The sequence below is a fragment of the Solanum verrucosum genome, unplaced genomic scaffold (assembly GCF_900185275.1).
Source record: "Solanum verrucosum unplaced genomic scaffold, falcon-dt-bn FXZP01000137.1, whole genome shotgun sequence".
NCBI classification, from domain to species: domain Eukaryota; kingdom Viridiplantae; phylum Streptophyta; class Magnoliopsida; order Solanales; family Solanaceae; genus Solanum; species Solanum verrucosum.
In genome coordinates this window covers 451,158-475,819 of record NW_026020405.1, presented here as the reverse complement: position 1 = coordinate 475,819, position 24,662 = coordinate 451,158, and the positions used below count along the sequence as shown (strand labels likewise).

General features: G+C 27.7%; 2 protein-coding genes and 1 pseudogene across 2 annotated transcripts; 1 reads left to right on the top strand and 2 right to left on the bottom strand.

Annotated features, from left to right (window-relative positions):
- Window positions 1–12,596: 12,596 nt before the first annotated feature.
- Window positions 12,597–14,386, bottom strand: LOC125840431 (uncharacterized). The gene is made up of 2 exons (XM_049519420.1): window positions 13,991–14,386; window positions 12,597–13,025 (listed from the first exon to the last, which is right to left on the bottom strand). Exons 1-2 carry the CDS (start codon window positions 14,369–14,371, stop codon window positions 12,639–12,641), a joined length of 768 nt encoding a protein of 255 aa, XP_049375377.1. The 5' UTR covers window positions 14,372–14,386; the 3' UTR covers window positions 12,597–12,638.
- Window positions 14,387–18,066: 3,680 nt separating this feature from the next.
- On the top strand, window positions 18,067–19,384 carry LOC125840298 (uncharacterized). Its single transcript, XM_049519262.1, has 2 exons — window positions 18,067–18,484; window positions 18,968–19,384. The coding sequence occupies exons 1-2, from the start codon at window positions 18,104–18,106 to the stop codon at window positions 19,382–19,384; spliced, it is 798 nt and encodes a 265-aa protein (XP_049375219.1). The 5' UTR covers window positions 18,067–18,103.
- A 1,194-nt stretch (window positions 19,385–20,578) lies between these two features.
- Window positions 20,579–22,733, bottom strand: LOC125840297 (uncharacterized; annotated as a pseudogene).
- Window positions 22,734–24,662: the final 1,929 nt, after the last annotated feature.

Below are 24,662 nucleotides of genomic sequence, written 5' to 3'. Positions count from 1 at the left end.
TTGAACTCTTTAATTAATCGGAGTTATTTGAATTGTACGACGTTGCTTGATTGTTATATCTTGGATCAAACAAGTTTAAAATATTATTATTGGATTGATGTAGATTATGCCGCTTCTCACCTTCACATTCAAAATAGTTCTTTGTTATACACTTGATAAATATGTCATGTTATACACTTTGATAAAAATAAATTTCATAAATGATATTTTATATTAATTGTGTCTTCTCACCCACCATCACACCTTCTTCACTTCCATGGTAATAAAGAAGGCAGAAGGCCTTTTTTTTTTTATAGATATAATTAATTATTCTTCAAAATAAATAAATTCTATTAAAACATAGTGGAATTTGCTAGGACATTTGAGTCACACTTGAGAAATAAAAAACAAAGGAAAAGTATCAAAAATAATCTTCAACATAATTTTTACTAATTAAAGTTCATGAACAAAATTTGTGAATTATACAATCATTGAAGAACATACATGCTTCAAATTCATGAACTCAAAGGTTGTAATAAATACTCCTAATAAGATCAAAGAAAGAAAGAAGATTATCATTATCTTGAGCAAAGGGATTTGGAATATTTGGAGAGTTGTAAAAATAAACCATACAAATAGTTACATGATTTGCTGCCTCTCGAACTGGTGGATCTAAATTACCTTTGGAAAGTAAGGTATCACTCAAATTTTCAAAATTTGATTTCAAAAGTACATATTCATGAAGACACTTTCTGTAAATTTGCTTGAAATTTGGATTTGTTTCATTCGAAGTGATTGTAAAAATCTTCCTGTGAATATTGGTGTAATTTGAATATGCCATTTGAATCAACACATATTCTAGATTGAACTTATTTCTTGCAAATTGAGCCACATCATTATTTCCCAAAACATCATAGCAAAATCTTGGTATATTAGATGAATCACAAGCTTTCTTAATTATTGGGGTTATAGCATAAACTTTTAGATTTTCACCAAAAAAATCAACACTAGATAGAAAAATGTAGGGAAGGAAGAAGATTAATATGCTAATTGATCTCCCCATCTTTTATTTTATGTCTCACTTTGTTCTATCCTAATTTTTTTGTTTGAAATTATAAATATGAGTTGATTTTATATCTCACTTTGTTCAACATAGTACATAAATTTTCTTGAAATAGTCAAACTATATTAAATTTTTTACGACTTATGAATTTAATAATATACTCTATGAAGCTATACTTCCCTCTGAGCAATAAAAGTCATACATTATTGACTAGGCACAAGAAAGAAGAAATCAATAATAGGGGCAATTTTATCAAATCATCCTTATTAAATAGGGAAAAGGGTCTGAAAAATATTTTAATTTTAGCTGAAATTGTTGTTACAATAGTCGATACCAAACTTTATGGAGGACCTTTTACCCCTTGCACTATTTAATAGTGTATTTTAAAGGTATATATGTGCCTACGTGGACACATTACTATTTATAATTATGCTATATTTATGATGTCCACGTGGGCAAATATATACATTTAAAATACACTATTAAATAGTGCAGGGGGTAAAAGGTCTTTTCCAAAGTTTGGTATCGTTACAGCAATTTCGGTTAAAATTCAGATATATTTCAGACATTTTTCCCTATTAAATATAAGTCATGTGGATATTGAAATTTTTTTAGTATTTAATAGCAAGGATAAAATAGATATAAAATGATCAATTATTCATTTGGATTTATAAATGGACAAACATTATCAGAAATTTCAAAATATTATAATGGACAAATAAAAATGAACGAAGAGAAGGTAATAATCTAATTCCATCATAATAGTCAATATCTTAAATATGCATTTAATGTTTTTTAATCCCGTTTGAGATCTCACTAAGAGGATATATGCAAATCATCAAAACGATTTTCTCTTAATTTTTTTAAATTCTAATCTTATATACAACTAATAAGATATGTGGATAATGATTGTATTTATGGGATCCGGCTCCTCTCCATTTTCTTCAAGTTCTTTGCTTAGATGAAAAAAACACGACATAAGTGAAAATTAATAGCTAAGATTTAATTGATTAAAAAAAGATTATATATATATATATATATATATATGTTATATTTATGGACGGATAATATATTAATATGATTGGGGCATTATTAATTTTTTTTATGAAATATTAATAATTTAAATCATGATTAAAATCTTTTTTTTTTAATTAATTAAATCTTAACTATTAATTTTCACTTATGTCATGTGTTTTCCATCTAAGCAAAAAATTTGAAGAAAATGGAGAAGAACTGGATCAACAAATACATTCATTCTCCATATATATATATATATATATATATATATATTAAATTTTTTTCTCTTTTCTATTTTTTCCCTGCGAGTATTTATCTTTTTTTATTTTTTAAATTGAGTTAATCTTATTCTGCAATTATCTTTGGAGTTTGCTAGGACATTTAGGTACATACAGAAAAAAATTCAATCATATTGAGCACACTTGAGAAATAAAAACAAAGGAAAGGGGTCAAAACTCAAAAATATCCTTCAACATATTTTTTACTAAATAAAGTTCATGAATAAATTTGTGAATTATACAATCATTGAAGAACATACATACTTCAAATTCATGAACTCAAAGGTTGTAATGCATACTCCTAAGAAGATCAAAGAAGGAAAGAAGATTATCATTATCTTGAGCAAAAGGATTTGGAATATTTGGAGAGTTGTAAAAATAAACCATACAAATTGTTACATGTTCCGCTGCCTCCTTAACCGTTCGAACATATCTATAACTTTCAAAGAGTAAGATATTAATCAAATCCTCGAAATATGATTTCAGAAGTACGTACTCATGGAAACATTTTCTGTAAACTTGCTTAAATTCAGGATTTGTTTCATTTGAAGTGATTATCAAAACCTTTCTGTGAATATTTGTGTAATTTGAATATGCCATTTGAATTGTAGTATCTTCGAGATTGAACTTATTACTTGCAAATTGAGCCACCGGATCATTTCCCAAAATATCATAGCAAAACTTTGGTATATTAGATGAATCACAAGCTTTCTGAATTAATGGGGTGATAGCATATACTCTTAAATTTTCACCAAAAAGATCAACACTTGATAGAAAAATGTAGGGAAGAAAGAAGATTAATAAGCTAATTGATGTCCCCATCTTTTGTTTTATTTCACTGTTTATAAATGAGTTGATTAGATATATATAATAATAATAATAAATAGTATAAATTAGTAACATACCATAGTATCATAGTATATAAGTATTCTTGTAAAAGTCAAACTATTTTAATTTTTTTTCCAATTATAAATATAAATATCCATTTTAAAAAAAAATAAAAAATAATATGAGATTACTAAATCTGCCTCCATCGTAATAGTCAATATCTTAAATATGAATTTAATTTTATTTCCCGTTTGAAATCTCAAAAAGAGAATATATGCAAATCCTCAAAATAATTTTTTTTCTTGATTTTTCTAATTCTAATTAAGAAGATTAATGATATATCGTATATCTTAATTAATAACATTCTAAACATATGGAGAATGCATGTACTTACTCGATTAGACTCCTTTCCATTTTCTTGAAGTTTTTTTCTTAGATTGGAGACACATGATAGCTTAAAAGTGAAAATTAGTGGCTAAGATTCAATTGATTTACACAAAATTTTAATCATGATTTAGATGATTAATTTTTCATAAAAAAAATTATAATGCCACAATCATTTTAATATATTATTTGTCCATATATATATATTATAATTTTTTTCTCAACTCTTCTAATCTTTTTTTACCTTTCTCTTCTTTTATTTTTTAGATTTTTTTTAATCGAGTTAATCTTATATTGCAATTATCTTTAGAAATTTCTCTTAAAAATTAGTTATTACAGAGAACTATTAGCGAAAAAATTATTCGCAGGTAAAAAAAAAAATATAAAAAGAGAAAGGAATTAATAATATATTTATGAGCATGATAATATATATGATTGTGGCATTACTAATTTTTTTATGAAATAATAGTTATCTAAATCATGATTAAAATACTTGAAAAAAATAAAGAAAGAGAAATGGAAAGGAATCAAATCATATTTTATATAAAGAAGAAAAATCTTTAAAGTGATTGAATAAATATTCATATAATATTATTTTTCACATAATAAATTAAGATATTTTGGTCAAAGTTTCCAGACATATTAGTGGGTAATCTTAGAGATTCTATTTCTATCAAAATAGTTAATTATTATATTCCGATTATTATATTATTAAAAAAGAAGATAGCTATTTTAAACTTGTAGAAGGGTGTTTTTTTTCACAAAAAAGAGATCGATGATAATTGTCGTTATAGATAAAAAGATGTTATAGAAAGATAAAATATAACATAAAAAAACAATTTTGAGAAAAACCTGAACGGTATATAGTAAGGTGCTATTATAATTAGTTCTGTTTCTTAAAAAAATTGTAAAAGAAATAATTTATCCTTTAAAATAAATTGTTCAATTTTTTTCTTGTTGATAAGTTATTTTCTCATGTGGTTTACGCTTGGGTACTCACACTAATTCCTTACAGTAAATTAAGAATTTTATTTTAATTAACTGATAAAAATCTCGATTAATATAAATATTCAATTAGTATTGGACCTAATTTAGGTGTTAACAGTAAAAAATGTAGAAAAAATTTAAAGGGTTGTTTTTTACCTAAGCCAAACAAAATTGTCAATCATATCTCAAACATAAGAATTAAAAAAACAAAATAATGATAAAAATATCCCTCGATGTAACATTTTCTTAAATTAGGTTTATGAATTTGTTAATCTATAAAAATACAATGAATTTGCTAGTCATTCAACATAAATTTGCGATTTAGTCACACTTAAGCAATAAATAAATAAAAAAAGTGTAATACTTCAACATAATTTTTATTTGATAAAGTTCATGAATAAATTTTCGATTTATACGATCTTTGGATAAAATACATTCTTCCAATTCGTGATCACAAAGGTGCAACATAAATATCCCTCAAAAGTTCAAAAAACATTTGAAGATTTTCATTATCTTGAACAAAAGGATTTGGAATATTAGGAGACCTTATAAAAGAGAGCATACAAGTGAATAGATGATTCGATGCTTCTGGAGCCGTTCGTCCCAAATCACCACTAAAGGTTACTTTATTAAGCATATCCTCAAAATATGATTTCAGAATTACATACTCATGTAGACACATTCTACAAACATGTTTATATTCAGGATTTGTTTCATTTGAACTGATTGTCAAAACCTTTCTGTAAATATTTGTGTAATTTGCTCGTGCCATATCAATTACAATAAATTCTAAATTCGTCTTAGTACTTGCACTTTGAGCATTCTCATCATTTCCCAAAACATCAAAGCAAAAACTTCGAACAGTAGAAAATTACAGGCTTCTTGAATTATTGGGGTAATAGCATGAACTTTTAAATTTTCACCAAAGAACTCAACACTACATAGAAAAATGTAGGGAAGAAATAAGATTAATATGCTAATTGATCTACCCATTTTTTGTGTTCTATTCCAATTTTTTTGTTTGAGATTAATTATAAATAAAATTGGTTTGATATATATAATAATAATAATAATAATAATAATAATTAATAAGTAACATAGCATAGCATATAATTTTTCTTGAAAAAGTCACACTATAATTTATTTTCCTATTATAAACTTAAATATCCATCCCTTAATGAAATTATAATAATCTAAATTTGCCTATACATTGATAATGGTCAACAACTTAAATATTCTTATTTTATTTCCTGTTTGAGATCCACAAATAGATATATACAACTGATCAAATGAAATTTATTAAATTTTCCTAATTAAGATGATTAATGATCTTATATACAATTAATAGGATCCTAAACATATATAGAATGTATTATTTACTTTAATTTTCTATCATTGGTCATATTATGATATTATGCTAAATATAAACTCTTTCTTTTCAACTTTTTAAAGTAAGATGTTAAAATTCAGAACAATTATCTAATTTTGGAATAAAATAAATTTTACGGGTGGTAATTTAGTTTTAAATTTATTGTACTAAAGTCATTATACATAAAAACAAGAAAATTCCCAAAAAAATAAAATGCAGAAAATAATAACACATCCGAACACATTTTTAAAAAAAAATCAAAGAAGACTGTATTGTTTTATTTTAATTTTTTATATTTGTTGTATTATAACACATTTATTAGTACAGTTCATTTTAATTTGACTAATTTTGAGTTATCATCAATTCATTCCCTTTTACCTATTACAGACTTAAATATATTATTCCTTTTTATTATGTAATTAATTATATTTTATTTTGAATGTTTTACCTATTACAGACTTAAATATATTATTCCTTTTTATTATGTAATTAATTATATGTCATTTTACATTTGTTTCCATAAGTAGTAGTCAATATCTAAAATATTCATTTAATTTCGTGTCCCGTGTGAGATCATTTCACAAAAAGAAAATATGCAAATGCTCAAATAAAATATTTAAGATTATCCTAATTAATTTATTCTTCATAATAAATAAAATCTATAAAAGCATGACGGAATTTAATAGCAAAACATTCAATCATATCTAGTCAAACTTAAGAATTGAAAGACAAGTAGGAAAAATATAAAAAAATATCCCTCAAAATTAAATTTATTAAATTTAGTTCATGATTTAACTCATGAAATTTGTGAATCATACAATCATTGAAGAAAATACATTCTTCTAATTCATGATCACAAAGGTGCAAAATAAATATCCCTAATAAGTTCAAAGAAATAAACAAGATTTTCATTATCATGAGCAAAAGGATTTGAAATATTTGAAAAATGGGTAAAATAACCCATACAAGTAAATATATGACTCGATGCATTCTGAGCCGCTTGATCCAAATCACCTTGCAAGTCTAACACATGAATCAAATTCTCAAGGTCTGATCTCACAAGTAAATACTGATGGAGACAGTATCTGTAAATTCGTCTAAATTCTAAATTTGTTTCGTCTGAAGTAATTGTCAGAACCTTTCTAGCAATCTTTGTGTAGTTTGAATAAGCCAACTTAATTGTAATATCTTCAAGATTGAACTTAGTTGTTGCCCATTGAGCCCTTGAATCAATTTTAAAAATATTGTTGCAAAGATCTTGTACTGTAGAAAAATCACAAGCTTTTTGAACTAGTTTAGGGATATCATTTGCTCTTAAATTTGTACCAAAGAGATCAACACTTAATAGGAAAATGTAGGGAAGGAGGAAGATCAATGAGATTGTTGAAGAACTAGAAATTGATCTCCCCATTTTTCTTTTATCTCACTTTGAAATTATATGGGTTGGTTTAATATATAAAAAATGCAAAAAAATAATTAGTAACATATCATAGTTTAGATATTTTCTTGAAAATATAAAACTATTAATGTTTTTTTACCAATTACAAAATTTAAATATCTGATTTCATCTTAATATAGGATTATGATAATTTAAATTTGACTCCATTTTGTGCCTCTAAATTTTGTGCCAAAACATTGTAATAAATTTTTTATTCTGATTCAAATAAAAAAAACACACTTTGCTAACAAGATTTTTATCTAAACTTGTAACAAATAGAGTAATATTTAGTAAAATTATACAATAGATGGAGAATATAGTGAGGTTGATTTTCTCTTCTTTCTGATCAAGCCTATTTTATTTTATTTTGAGATTATAAATATGGGCTGGTTCATTATATAAAAGGTACGAATTGGAAAAAACTTACCTGCATCGGGTGTATACATCAAACTAATGCAATTTTCATTGTTATGTGATTTAATGAAGTAAAACACATGTTAAATAATTAATGTTAAGTAAAATGAACTATAAATTTAAACACATGATATGCATATATTGGATTGATGTATACATCCGGTGCGGGTAAGTTACTGACCTATCATAGTGTAGAAATTTTCTTTAAAAAGTTGGAATACTATTAATGGGGTTGGATACCCCACAAATTTCTTAAATTAAATTTTAAAGCTTGGTTCAGTTTAATTTTTATTTGAATTACAACAGGTTAAGTTAGTCTTTACAATAAATAAAATTAAATCAATAAAAGTATGACGGAAATTATTAAGACGTTACTGATTGACTAGTAGATACGTTATAAAACAAAGAATTCAATCAAATCTAATGAAACTTAAGAATTAGAAACAAGTAGGAAATGTCAAAAATATCCCTCAACATAAAATTTATTAACTTTAGTTCATGAATAAACTCATGAATTTGTGAATCATACAATTTTCTAAGAAAATTCATTCTACAAATTCATGATTGCAAAGGTGTGAGATAAATATTCCTAATAAGTTCAAAGAAATAAACAAGATTTGTATTGTCATGAGCAAAGGGATTTGGAATATTTGAATATTGAGTAAAATAATTCATGCATGCTAATATATGACTCGATGCATTTTGAGCCGCTTGATCTAAATCACCTTGAAAGCGTAAGGCGTGAACCAAATTTTCAAGATCTGATCTCAGAAGTATATAGTGATGGAGACAACTTCTGTAAATTCGCCTAAATTCTGAATTTGTTTCATACGAAGTGATTGTCAGAACCTTTCTAGCAATCTTTGTGTAGTTTGAATACACTAATTGAATTGTAATATCTTCAAGATTGAACTTAGTTGTTGCCCATTGAGTCCTTGGATCATTTTCAAAAATCTTGTAGCAAAATTCTTGTACATTAGAGAAATCACAAACTTTCTGAATTAGCTCATTAGTGTCATGATTTGCTCTTAAATTTGTACCAAAGAGATTAACACTAAACAGAAAAATATAGGGAAGGAGGAAGATTAGTGAACTTGATAAAGAACAAGAAATTGATCTCCCCATTTTTTTGTATCTCACTTTGATCTATCTTAATTTCTTTGTTTGATAGATATGGCCTGGTTTAATATCTAAAAGGCCACACTACTAGTATTTTTACCTATTACAAAAAACTTAAATAGCTGATTTCATCTTAATATTGGTTTATGATAAATTAAATTTCTCTTTTATAACAGTCAACATCTCATTTCATCTTAATATTGGTTTATGATAAATTAAATTTTACTCTATTATAACAGTCAACATCTCAATAAATATATATATATATATATGTTTGCAACAAATTTTAAATATATGCGAGAGATAAATTAACCATAAATAAAATCAGAAGAAACAAGAATATTATTGATAAAACAATATGCGTACAATTTTGTTCCTCCATTGATTCTCTTCTCTAAATTTTCTCCGTGATTCAAGGGTTGTTAGTAGTGTATTTATGAAATGTAGGGTGATTTGGACTTGATCTCCATGAAAGAATTTGTGGTTCAATTATCAAGAAGAGCCTGACATATCTCGATCTCTTTATAAATAGTATACCAAGAGTTATGAGATATTCGAGATGTAGAAATATAATAGGAGTACCATTTATATAGGCATAAGCTAGGGTTTTTAAGTAGAATATCCACCAGGAATTCTAACTGAAAATCGAAACATCTTGTAAAGTCCCACAAAATTGTAATTTCTTCAAGATCATGCTTGTTTGTTGCTTTTTGTGCCTCTACATTTTGTGACTAAGCGTCGTTACAAAAGTTTTGTTCATTTTCACATAAATCACAAGCTTTGTTAACAAGATTTGTGTCTAGACTTGTAATTAAGAGAGGAACAATACTAAGCAAAATTATAAAAGGGAGGAAGAATAGTGAGGTTGATTTTTTTTCCTTTTTTTGTTCTTTTTGGTTGATGAATCCTAATTTCTTTGTTTGAGAGTATGAATATGGGGTGGTTTGTTATATAAAAATAACAAGTTTAATTAGTGGCATATCCTAGTGTAGAAATTTTCTAAAAAAGTTAAAATACTATTAAATGTGGAATAATAATTATAATAATCTAAACTTTCCTACATTGTCTAAGTTAAGACAATATGTGTTTTCACACTTATTTTTTACCCAGAAAAAGGATGTATATAAATGTTCAAATGTTTTCTCAAATTGTGTTAGAAGGCTGATCTTATACAATTAATAAGATTCTAAAAACATACAAAAATCATTTATTTACAAATAATGTTCATAATGTACTTTTTCTTGGGAACTTAGAAATTAACTACTCCATCTGGTTCAATTTATGAGACATTTTTTGTTTTCGCATTTCAAATTATGTAAATTTTGACAAATATTTTGTAATGTGTTTTTATTATTATATTAACATGAGAAAATTGCAATTTATTGTATAATTTTTTAATATTTAAATTCAAAATATTATATTAATCTAGCTATTTCAATTTAACTTTAAAAATTAGTCAAATTGACTCTCTCTGAAATGTACCATAGGGAGGAAGAAGTACTTACTTGATTAGGAAAATGTCTATACAAAAAATGTGTCAAGTACAGGTAAGAAGCAACCATCCAATCCAAAAGCGGCAAAAAGGGAAAAAAAAAGGAAGAAAAGCAGAGCAAATTTCCATCAAAATATAATATTTAACTTTTTTTATAAAAAAAACATATAAAAGTCATTTATGGAGACTTCAGAAAAAATTATGTGTATATACATGTATATTTATCTTGATTAACTGACAGAAACTAGAATATAATTAATCGTGCTCCATGATGAGCATATGAGTGTGCTAATGCTATTGGTACAAGCTAAAAGAATCACTTGTGATATTCAGGGTTCAAATCCAATTAAAATTCTTTTTCGTTATTTTTATTTTAAGTTTATTGCCAATAAAATTGGAACAATATCACAGCCTAAAGAACTTCAAAAATATTTAAATTCACAAAATTTGTTTAGATAGAGAGATTAAAATCATCAAAAATATGACGATTTTGAAATAAAACCATTAGAAATTTGTCAAAATCATGTAACAGAACTAAAGTATTCATGCAATGTATCTTAATTCAATCAATTCCATGACATAGCAACTAATTAATTAAATTATACAATTTATAGGAAGAAAAAATTAGATCCTTCTTATTCATAAACTAACATAATTAAATTAGGGGTATGAAAGAAATATCCCTAATAAGTTCAAGAAAGTGAGCAAGATTATCATTATCTTGAGCAAAGGGATTCGGAGAAGTCGGTGATTGCGTAAATAAAGACATACAAGCAAATAAATGAGTCCGTGCCCCTCCGATAGCTTGACCCATATCACCATTCGTGACTAAAGTATGAACTATGAAATCGAAAGCCGATTTCAAAAGTACATAATCATGAAGACACTACTTGTACATTTGCTTGAGGGTTGGATCTACTTCATTTGCAGTGACCGTAAGAACCTTCCTATGAATGTTTGTGTAGTTCGAATATGCTAATTGAATTGTAACATCTTCGAGATTATACCTTGTTGTCGCTCTATTCGCCTCGGGATTTTCTCCCAAAACGTTGTAGCAAAAGTCTTTTAACTTCACAAAAATCGCAAGCGTTTTTAACTAGTTGAGTGGTTGCACTTGCTCTTAAACTTGTGCCAAAGAGATCAACACATAATAAAATTATAAAAATTAGTGAAATTGATGAAGAAGTGCTAGAGATTGATCTCCCCATTTTTTTTTAACTATGATTATAAGTAATTAATTTTTCTATTGAAAAATTATTATATAGATGTGGGGTTAGTTCTATATATAGAAAGTATATTAATTTTCATTTGTCAAATATTATGTCCTAGTTTAGAAATTCTATCGACAAGTTAAATTGGTAATTATGTTTTTGCTTATTGAGACTTAAATATTTAATAAATTTGACTGGCTATTTGTGTAAGGTAAAAAATCCTTAATTTGCATCCTTGGTCAAAGTGCGCATCTTAATTTCATGCCATGTGTTTTCAAGCTATTTTTAGATTGTAAATATTTATTTGCATCGAATGTTTACATCAAATTATGTAAATTACTATAATTAATTAATTTAATGATGTAAAAGTGCATGTTTAGTTAACTATGTTTAAGTTCTATAATTTATAAAACTTTATGTGCAAACACAATATCACGAAAAGGGATATAATATAGTTATGCAAATGTTGATTATTTCGCACCAATTTCCATAAAACGGTAACATGTTTTTCCTTATAGAACCTTAAAAATATATGATTCTTTTTTTAAATATTGGGATAATAATTATCATGCATCCTTGGTCAAACTGAATTAACATCTTAATTACTTGATACGTGTTTCCGAGCTATTTTTAGACAGTAAATACTAACTCATATCTGATATTTATTTCAAATTATATAAATTTACTATAATTAAGCGATTTTATAATGTAAAAGTGCATGTAAATTAATTATGATTAAGTTCTAAAAGTGGGTAAAATTTAAAAATTTATGTGCATACTCATGTCATGCATCTATTTAACTAAATAGACACCAAAAACTTTTAATTCAGATAGCTAACCAACTAAGTTATGAGTCTCAAAGTGATATGGATGTACAAATAAGTATAAGAAATCAATTGAGAAGATTATTTTTACTTACATACATACAATATACGGGTCAAATTCATATTTAAAATTTGAGGGTCATTTACATTTTGACATCCTTTTTGTCCCAGTCTTTAATTCATTCCCCTTGTAACAAAAAAAATATTCTAGCTCTATGTCTAATCCTCATCTATTTCACATCCCAAGAATCAACGCAGTAGTGATTGCTTTCACTAGTATAAATATTATAATTTTTCCAATTCTTCTTCTAGTTCTACCATGATCACTCTGAACCGGACAATGTGGATGTGGATGCGGCATGTCGTTATGATTATGATTCGAATATGGAATTTCATAAGCATGGCCAGCAAAATATTGCGTCCTAGGAAATGTCGATGGTGGAACGTACTTCGATATTCCAAGCCATGTTTTTTCCTTTTCACATTGTATCAACATACATTCCATATGGATATCGAACTCACATAGTGCACACCTATAACGCCATGAAGAAGCGTTACATGCTTCTTTACAAATAACACATGTTTTTGATTCTGACGAGCTTAGAAGCCTTAAAGGATGCACCTGAAATATTATCATTAATTCAAGTATTGTTTGGATTATGATTTTACCATACTTTTATGTTCTGATCCACATGATATTAGAAAGGAGATTATAAAGTTGGTAAAGTACCTTTTATTTTAATCGGTTTAAATAGATGAAAAACTAAAATAATATAATCAGTCAAAATAAGTTAATTTCATTTTCACTAATCGTTGACCACACTTATGTAATACTGCTCAGCGTGATTTGGCTGAAGTGCATAAAAAAATGCGAGAAATAAGATGAAATAGGGTGTGTTCAGTATAGAAGAAAATATTTTACGGAGAATACTTACAATTTTTTCATGTTTGATTCACTTAAATGTTTTGAAAAATGACTTATTTTTTCTCCAATTTTAAAAAAATAACTATTCTAACAAAAATAGGAAAAGTATTTTTCTAAATTCTCCTTCAACATCACCACACCACACCCTCACTATCTAATCCACCCAAACACCCCCAACCCCTAGCTAGTCCCTAAACCACCACCTCGTCACGCGACCCATCCCACCCCAACCGACTCGGGACTTGATCTGAGACCCGACCCGCCTAGGACCCGAGCCAAGATTCGACCCCAACCCGACCCTAATTTGCTCCTCTCATACCTGGAACTTGACCTTAAACAGTTTTCTTCGTACCGAATACACCCGTAATGTAAATATTATGGCCTAATGTAACAATCACTTCCTTTTCTCTGACTATATTTTTTCTCTTCATCATCTTCTATGTCTAAAATTACACAAATTATTAGTCAGTTTGACCCTTGTACTCCAAATCAAACCATGTAAGTTTGACCCTTGTACTCCAAATCAAACCATGTAAGTTGTAAAAGGAAATTATATTCAAAAACACCACGAATATATAATTATGTATATGCTTTAATATTTGATTTTTTAAAATTTTATCACCGATAGACTAAAATATTTAGATTTAAGTATAATTGGTTACCTGATGTAAGACATGTCGCAGTGTTTGAGGCAATTGAGTACATAGAGGGTGGACATCAAATTCACAAAGCTCACACCTATAAAACAACCCTTCAATAGAATCACAACAAATATTGCAGACGCGGTCCAATTGACGATTGCCATGTGGCATGCGGGTAACGAGCTTGAGTGAATGGAAAGGATGTAAGAACGAAGAAAGATTCATTGGACATGTTCCACAATATTCGTGTAGATCGAAATCACATTCAGAACAGTTATATCTTTTACCTATGCCAAGGATTTTGCAACCATCACATACATATTTGGTGTTGGAATCAAATAATGTTAATGAATGGTTTGGGTGTATCAAGTGTTGGATTGGGTTCTTGTGGATAGGTGCCATTTCTTGAAAAAAAAAATTAAAAAATAACACAAGTAAGAACTTGTAGTTGGAAAAATATTGGGACCTCAAAAGGGTGACCTTATTGGAAGACTTTATAAGTCTTTTACTTGCCTTTTTCTTTTCTTTTATATAAGTATATACTATTTAAATAGAGGAAATGACAAAGATGGTTCATTATTTTTTGGTAGTAGTTCACAAAGCTATCCCTTAAGTATCGTTTGGTCAATTTTAGTCCTTTAAATTTGTCAATACTGACTTCTGGTCTCTACCAGATATTTATCAAATTATAATTGTTAAATTTAATTAAAAATGTAAAAATAGAAAATATTTATTGGGAACTCACATTTGGAAGTACATTTTTTTTGTTGGTTATGTTACTTTTCAGTCCATTTTTAGTTGTATGATACAACTTTTGAGGTGCAATTTATGTTTTTTTTTTAATATTGTGATTTTTGAATCTTGACGAAAATATCTAATTGTCTTGTTAAAACTTATTTCCCGCAACTCTTATTAAATGAAATAATCAGAATTTGTAAATTCCTATCAAATATCAAAAATCTCTTTTTTAATAAATTTAAAAGATCAAAACTATCCAAGTTATACTTAAGAGACTATTTCAAACCTGCTGGCTGCTATCAAATATAATGGGCCATTTTTGACATTTCTCTATCTAAAATAAAAACAATTTGCAAGTTGCCCTATTGACAGAAAGCTACTTGCTGATTGACATTTCTACATAATAAATATACATAAATGTGAAATTTATTTTAGTACTTCTTCATCATTAAACTGGAAGCTTCCTTTTTTTTTTTTTTTAAAAAAAAACTAAGTATTATAAACTTATCGATTAATTTAGATTTGTTTGGCCAATTAAAGGAGGAGTACTTCCTACAGAGGGGGTTTCTCTATTATTAAGGCTCGAAAACAAATTTTTTGTTTAAAAATATAAGAATCCACCCATTATATTATACCTTTGGTGAGATGCTTCCAAATTAATCCTACTCGTTGTAAATAAAAATGTCTAAGTTGTAATTGGACAGGACAGGGTCAAAGTCTACTAGTGATGACTTTAAAGTGGATGGTACATATACAAATCAATTCATATTTATTTTCTTAAGGAAAAAATTATTTTATTTTAATTTTCCTTAGGGATCTTATTTTCTCTAAATATACATCAACGTTGATGTTGCTTCCTAATAATTTAAAACAAGGCTTGGACGTTTTCCCTCGTTGTTTGAAAAAGTATTTGCAGTTAGTAAGCAATTGCATGACATTTTACGTACCCTGGTGACATTTCTTCCAGGAGGAAGGTAGTGACAGAGCCAGAAATTTAACGAAGAATATATAAATTTTCTTTTCAGTTGTGTTAAGGGTGTGAAAAATTAAATATCATACACTCATAATAATAACATTTAATCTTTGTAAATCACATAATTTTTCGGTAAAGAGTGTTCACCGAATCACCCTTTGCTTAAGTTGGTGACACTGGTCATGCTAAATTTGGGTGTGTTTGGTATGAAAAAATATATTTTCTATGAATGATATTACCTAGAAAATATTTTCTTGAAAAGTAGGAGGATTTTGTTACTTATTTTCTAATTAATTAAGGTGTGAAAGATAAAAAGTTTATGAGAAAGTACGTTTGATCCTTTTTTGAAAGAGAAAGGAAATAAAAATCCTCATGTAATCTGAAACCGATTTTATTCTAATATAAACTATTTCTTTTCTTTTTTTCCTTTGAGTTATAAGTTGACTTCAATAAATAATATTCCATCCAAGTGTAATATAAAAATTCTCATGTAATCTGAAACCGATTTTATTCTAATATAAACTATTTCTTTTCTTTTTTTCCTTTGAGTAATAAGTTGACTTCAATAAATAATATTCCATCCAAGTGTAATATAATATAATAAAAGAAACGTAAAATATGTTTGGGAAATTCCATAACAAATCTATTTTTCTTTTAACTTCTATTTAGGATGATAAAAGAATATGAATATTCGATCGAATCGATTTAATTTAATTGTATTGAACTGATTTATATCATTTTTCAATAAAATTATAGATTTTTATTTAAGTGTCTAACTATTTCAAGCAATTAGGATGATCTTTTTAATTCATAAAAAAAGTCAAAAAAATTCTTAACCAAACCGAATAGCCTTATATGCATGTAAACATTTTATATATTAACAATATGTTAAATTTAATATATAAATATTTTTTTAAATATCAATATAAACTAGGTCCTAAACCTTTGGTAACTAGACAACTTTATGCCTTTGCTTTTTAGTTAGTCTTTCATTGAGTATGTTTAAAATTAAAAGATACTATAATAGATACTCCATAAAACAATACGATAAAATATATGCAAACACTTCTATTAAAAGTTTAAGATCAAACAATATGGCCACAATGTTTTACATTCTTGGTGAAGAATTGAAGTGTTTCTTTAAGAATTAATACACTTGCGAAAGAAATATTTTAATAATAGTGTACTTTGAGGTGACACTTAAAAGTAAAAATAAAAAAGTTAAAATTAACCGAATGATTGTACCGATATCAAAATAGAACCGACATGATAAAGATGTTTATAAAATTTTAATTTTAATAATACATTATAAAATATCCAAATTATTAAAATGCTATAATTTTTTTAAAATAATAGACCGAACCATTTCATTTAATTCCTTACTTCTATACTTTCTCATGTCTTTTTTTTTTTTCCCTTCTCTCTCGTTATTTCCTATAGTTGACTTCAATAAATATTCCATCCAAGGAAAAAAAAATGTATTTTGATCTAAGCCGGTTGTCATCTCAAATCTTCTACACCATAATCTTTTATATTTAGATATATATTGCCTTGCATACTTTTTTCTTTTGAAATTTCTTAAAACTAAAAGTCTTTGTAGATTGACTTTTAGTTTTTGATTTATATGTTAAAAATTACTACAAGTTAGAAATCTTAATTTATAGCTTTTGAATTATTTTTAGTGCCTATAAACACTTTTTAAAGTTATTCAAACACTTTAAAAATTCTTGAAACCTATCTTAGCGTAAAAACACTTAAATTAAATCAATCCAAATAGGCTCTTCTTTAGCTTTTCTGCAAAAAATATAGGAGATGGAGCAATGCAAAGTCATTTCTCATACAACAACATATTCATAGAAATCTTACAAGTATGATTTAGAGGAGGGAAGGGTATACGCAAATTTTATCCCTTCCATTGTGGGCTAAAAAAACTATTTCTGATAAACCCTTGAATCAAAAGTAGAGTTTTTTTGAAGGACAACACATTTTCTTATTTGACAAATATTTAATGAAAGTATCAACATATTACCTATACTTCGTCTCACTTATTTGGCAAAAAATCCACAAAATCGTACTATTCTATTAAAAAATTATTTATTTTAACGATAATTTTAAAACATTATATTTTTTAAACTTCATACCCATTAAAACTGCATTATATAATTAAATTGGCACGAAGAGAGTATTATCTTTTTAAGTTATAAAATAAATAAAATTGTACAACTAGTCAACTAGAGAAAACAGTGCAAGTCTTCTCTTAAATTATTATTAGGAATCATCCAGGTTGGTGATGTACTAAACTAAAGCTCTAGTTGATGTATTTTATGAAAAAATAAAATTGCCAAAGACTTTAGCAAAAGCCCTAAAGTCTTACATTGTTCTCTTGCTCTTTGGAGGTACCTAGAGAAAAAAATTAACCAAAAATGGCACCACTCCCAAGGAACACATTACAACATTTCACACATCCAAAACATTCATTGACATTATTTGATTCCAATACCAAATATTCATGTGATGGTTGCAAAATCCTTGGCATAGGTAAAAGATATCACTGTCCTGAATGCGATTTCGATTTGCATGAATATTGTGGAAAATGTCCGATGAAACTTTCTTCGTTCTTTCATCCTTACCATTCGCTCAAGCTAGTCAACCGTAAGCCACAAGGCGAACGCCGATTGGATCGTTTTTGCAATGTTTGTTGTGATTCTATTGAAGGGTTGTTTTATAGGTGTGAAGTTTGTGACTTTGATGTCCACCCTCTATGTACTCAATTGCCTGAAACACTGCGTCATGCCCTACATCAGGTAAGTAATCCATTTCAATTGATGTGAATACACGACACGAAATTTAAGAAAAAAATAATCTTTGAAATTTATAATTTTGTGTATGTTATAAGTAGCATTTTCGTTGCTATAAAAACATCTCATTAATGAGAAGTTTAAATTATAAAAAAAATAATCTAAAATTTAAAAGAAATCATTAAGGGAGTATAATAGGAACCACTTATCAAGAAAGTCCATAATTATTTTGAAAAATTGAAGATGTTCACAAAGATCCCTTTCCACTTGCAAAATAATGTGAATCTGAGTTTCTCTAGCCTACTTTTCATGTTAGAGAGAGAGGAAGAATATCACTCTCGTAAACTTTAACAAAGTGAAAATTCAGATAATTAGGGGAAGGGAATAAGGGCGGGGATTGTTTAATGTCTATGATGTGGATCACAACTTAGAAAAGGATGTATAATTGTGCAATCATTTTAATTAACATGACGATTGTCATAAATCCAGGTGCATCCTTTAAAACTATTGGGCTCGACTGAATCAGGAACATGTGTTATTTGTAGAGGAGCATGTAATGCTTCTTCATGGCGTTATAGGTGTATACCTTGTGGATTTGATATTCATATAGATTGTGTGACAATACAATGTGAAAAGAGAACGACAACGGATCGAGGAATCCCAACGTACGTTCCACCATCTAGATTTGATGGTTATGCTTATGGAAATCCTTATTATCCTAGTCCACTTAACATGCACCACAACTACATGCCACAACCACAACATCAGAACAATGGGCAGGTTCAGGCTCATCATGATGGTGGTCGAATTGGGCAAGTGATGTTTGGTTTGGTGAAAACACTCGGAACTGGAGTGTTCTCTAACATGATATTTGGGACGGACCTATCTTCATTCTTTGCTACTTAATGCATTTGATTTCATTTCAGTCTCATTTATTACAAGTGTTTAAGAAAAATCAGCGCTGAGGCTAAGAATTTCGCTAAGGATATTGAAGATTTAATGTTTTTGTATATGAAGTAACACTTCATATAATTTTTTATATACACGGTATAATTTTTTTTAAAAGTTATTCAACTCGACATTCTTCACGTATGTACCTTAGCTGTCCTACAGTTTACTTCATTTCAATACTACACTTTCTCCACTAGGGATAAAAACTTAATTACTCGTGAATATGTAATTAATCTATTGAGGACAGGATCGATGTAATTAATCAAAAGAGAATCTAAGAATTATGAGTATAATGTAGTATTAGCTATTATTTACACTCTTTACTAAATTTTGGCTCTATCGCTGCATATATAGATCGATAGTGTATACGATATATAATAGATGGAAATATTTTTAAAAATTCAATAATAAATGGACAAATATATGTTATATTTTTTTCCCAATATTATATACGCATACATGTAGGGATTAAATTCTTTTTGTCATTTTAGATCATAGTGATATTCCACACTTCCATCAAATGTTGAAATTACGAAAAGCATTTCACAAAATAAATACTTGGACAGTCTAAAAGTCTAAACCAACAAAACTCCATATTTAATTTTCTACACAATTGAGTTGACCTTATTATAAATCGAGTAGTCAATAGAAACTATATGTACTATGTCGTCATCTTTTTGTTGGTGTCGTTGCCGTTTCTTTGAGGGAAAGTAATGCATGTGTTCATGTGTTGTCACCTTTATTTTATCTGTGATATTTTTCGTTTTTCAAGTAGATTTTAATTTAAATAATTTACTATATGATTCACACAATTGATATTATAATTGCAGTAAGGTTTCTTTTTACGGGACAAAAAATGAATCTATATCTTATATTTTTGGGTCCGCAAATTTTACGTTCAGTTTTTTATCACACAAACAGAAACTTTACACAACTAATAGCTAAGAACTCTCAAAAAGAAAACTATGACAACTATAAAGCAACGAAGATAGTAAAAAATTCCAAAACAAGGAAACACTTTTTTAATTGTCTTAACATATAACTGAATCAGACTGAAGAATCCAACAAAGAGTTTTGCCACACAAACTGAATTTAAATTTTTAATTTTTTTTTTCGTAGCTAAGGATGAAATTATACACTTTTACATTATCAAAATCCAAAAAATGGAGACACATCCACCCCAAATATGACATTGGAAATCACCCCAGTCGCAATTGCTTTCACCAAATTAAACATCACTTGGCTAATTCGTCCGCCATAATTTCCACTATAATGAGTCTGGGCCTGCCCATGACCTTGATTTTGTTGGTATAGTTGTGGATATTGTGGCATAATATTGTAGTTATAATGGTTCATATTAGATGGACCAGGAAGACCTTGATTTTGTTGGTTTAGTTGTGGATATTGTGGCATAATATTGTTGTTATAATGGTTCATATTAGATGGACCAGGAAAATGATTGGGACTAGGATAACCAACAAAATAATGTTGTTGTGGTAATATAGACGGTGGAACGTACGTAGGAATTCCTCGATGGGTCGTTGTATTTTGACATTGTATTGGCACGCAACCTATATGAATATCAAATTTACATAGTGCACACCTATAACGCCATGAAGAAGGGTTACATGCTCCTCTACAAACGGCACATGTAATTCCTAGTTCGACCGAGCCCAATAGCCTTAAAGGATGCAGCTGAAATATTAATGACAATATCATGATCATCAAATTAATGTTGCAACCACATATATACGATAGAACTTGACAGGCAATTTTTTAATTGGACGTTGAAGAGTTAAACTATAATTGGTCCAAATTTTTTATATATAATTTCTTATAAAAGAGAGTTAATTACTTAAATGATCATTTTAGGGCAATATCAATGCATTAAAATCACTTTTGAATGTATATAATTATAAAGTAATCCAACTTAACACATATAGTTGCATTATTCACCTAATTTTTGAATGTCTCAAAAGGTCACCTAATAAGTTATAATACAAAATCTTCTTTTGTTTCTAAATAAACTCCATGAATAATATTTACTTGATAATTCTTTGAGTTAATGATTAAAAATATATCTTAATTATCACTTTTTCCAAATTTCATATCTCAATCATTTAATTATCTGTCTAAACTATCACTCTGTTTGTATTAAAATATACCTAGATGATGAGTCGATCAAATATTTCAAAATCAATCGACAACAGGCACATGAAGGCTTACAAAGCCCATAAAATCGATCCTCCTAGTTAGCATCTATAACAGCTAATTGAACTTACTAATTTATTTATTTATTTTTTTCTTAAAAAAAAAACTTATTTACTTCAAATCCTTCTCCCCCTTTCTATATTTCTCCATGACCCTATAATTTTATACAACCCCAAAATGAACCCTATAATTTCATACAACCCCAAAATGAACCCTAAAATTTTATACAATTCCACAATAAATCCTAAATTAATTTTTATACAACCCTAGAATTTTATAGAATCCTAGATCTTTTTTGTTTTTTTTTCAAAATCAAAAGCTAAACAAACGATAATGCACACTAAAATTGAAGGTTAATGGGAAAAAAAACCAAAGGCTGAGCACTTCTACTCATTTAATTCTAATTTTTTAAAACGAACTAAAAAGAAAAAACAATCACATAAAGTAGGACAGAGAAAATACAATGAATTTCTAGCTGGGTTACCTGATGTAGAATATGTTTGAGTGTTTCCGGTAATTGAGTACATATAGGATGAACATCAAATCCACAAAGCTCACACTTATAAGATAGGCCTTCAATTAGGTCACGACATATGTTGCAAGCGCGATCACCACTCAGGTGATCGCGCTCAACAAGCTTGAGTGGGTGGTGAGGATGCATGAAAGACCATAGAATTCGGGTACACTTTGCACAATCTTCATGTAGATTAAAGGTGCAAGCATGGCAATGATATCTTGTACCAAAGCCATAAGTCATGCAACCCTCACATAAATATTTAGGGTTTATGGTATCATCATGTAGTATTAGTGGATGTTGTTTGTGAGTAAAATGTTGAATGGTTGTTGGAATAAGTGTCATTTTTTTAATTAAAATTGATTGCTAGCTTAGAAGATGGAAATTGAATTGTATGGAACTTGATAATCCCAAGAAGAAGAAGACGATTGAAGACTTTAACTTGTAGTTATAATAATTTGAAGTCCTTCACTTGTTTTTAATATTACATAGACTAGAAATTGTCTTTATAATTAATACATCAGTAACAACCAGGATGCTTCCTATATGATTTAATTTGGACGGTTGCTCATGACTCATGTCGTTAGACTAGTTGCCACGAGAATATATTTAGTGTAATTTTATAAATGGAGTATGAGGAGAAGATAGAGTATACACAGACCTTACTCATCAGTGTAATTTCATAAGTGAGTATGAGGAGAGGTATTATACACATACCTTACTCATATCTTGAGAGGTAGAGAGGTTGTTTTTGATAGGCCTTCGACTCAAAAAATTAAATTAACAAGAGTGAAGAAGTCATGACAAAATACTATAAAGAACATGTCAAAGCATTTTGAAGAAAAAAAAACGTATTCCAACCAAATAATACAGTAATCAAAGTGCAATAAAACCTGAGTAATACTACAACTATTAGATATTGAATAGTATTTTTTATGCGAAGTATAAATTTGTGTATAAAATTTCAGTAAAATTGCAATGACTTATGGATATGAGCTCAAAATTTTAATTATTTAATGGGTTCATGATAAGAACATTAAATGTTGATATTCATAAAACTTAAATCCTGAATTTGCCTCTGTATCCGGTGTTCAACTATAACATGTAAATTCCTTTTTGATTCTTGGAAATGTCAGTGGAACTTTCTGTTATTTGATATTTTTCTTGAAAATAAAATTAAAATGTCATGCAAAAAATAAATGATATTTGCAAAAAATATTATATTTGAAAGTTGTTTTATCTTGTTATAATTTGAGCTGGAACGTTTCAACACTCTGCAAAGTCTCCTATGGTGTTGGCTCTCAAATAAATGCTACTAAAATTTGGATTTAACTTATATCTAATGAAGCTTGTTGTGAAAGTTTATTTACTATATTTGTTATTAATTCTGTTCTTTTACATGTAATATTATATTCAAAGTGATTTTAGTAGTGAATATTTTAACCATATTAGATCATATATAGAAGCTAACTTCGTGCTATATTATACTTTCATCACTAGCATTAGTAAAAATCACTATTTTCTCACTGAATTTTCCACTGAAAAATATTTATTGGTTATTTCTATAGATATTTTGATTGAAATAATGAAAAGCGAAATACATTTAATAATTTTTTTATCCAAATAAATTGTTTGAGCAAGGACGATTTTACTTGACGTGAAGACCGCTAATTCAGGGGTAGAATATAGTACTAAAGGTCCTCCGACTTCCAGACATATTTGGGTTCAACCGAACCTGCATGTGGGCTAATATATATATATATATATACACACACATTTTAACAATATTGTTTGATTTTCTTTGAATTATTCTTTTAATATGGATTGGACCTAGCTAGCATTGCAAATAAAAATTTAAATGGAAGTAAATAAAAAAGTACTGAACCATCAATAACGTCAGATTGGCAGTTGACATTATTATTATTATATCGTAAGTCAAGCGAGTAGTACGATGCCCTTCCAGAAATCCCTTAGAAGATTCAGAAAAGAAAGTACTTAGAAATTAGAGAGACGCGTATCGAGAGGGGCTTTCGTGGGTTCACGTGAATCCATGTTCTTCGGTCTTTGTAGATCATATATAATAGTGTTATATTTTTTTTAATATAAATGTGTAAATTCACGTCCAAAGTATCATATAATAATACGATGATGATTGAGCGCGCCTCTCTAAGTGAAGATAGAAATTTAGATTATATGTATCTTTTTTTGTGAGTAATACCTCTCCAAGTGGTTATCGGTAACACTCTTTTAACGATTTTTATTTTTTTTTTGCTTTAATCTTTTAAAATTTTCAAGTGTGTTACATTGAAAATTCCTAAAAAATTTAGCACTGTAAAATTTTTATATAATTAAATCAAATGTGTATATTAAATTTAAAACTAATAGTATTATATATTTTGAATCTATAATTTTTAAAATTTAATAGTTAATATTAAAAACCTAAAGGTAAACCAATTAAATTTATATTTTGAATACATTTTTTTTGTAACAGTGTATCCTTCTGAAATT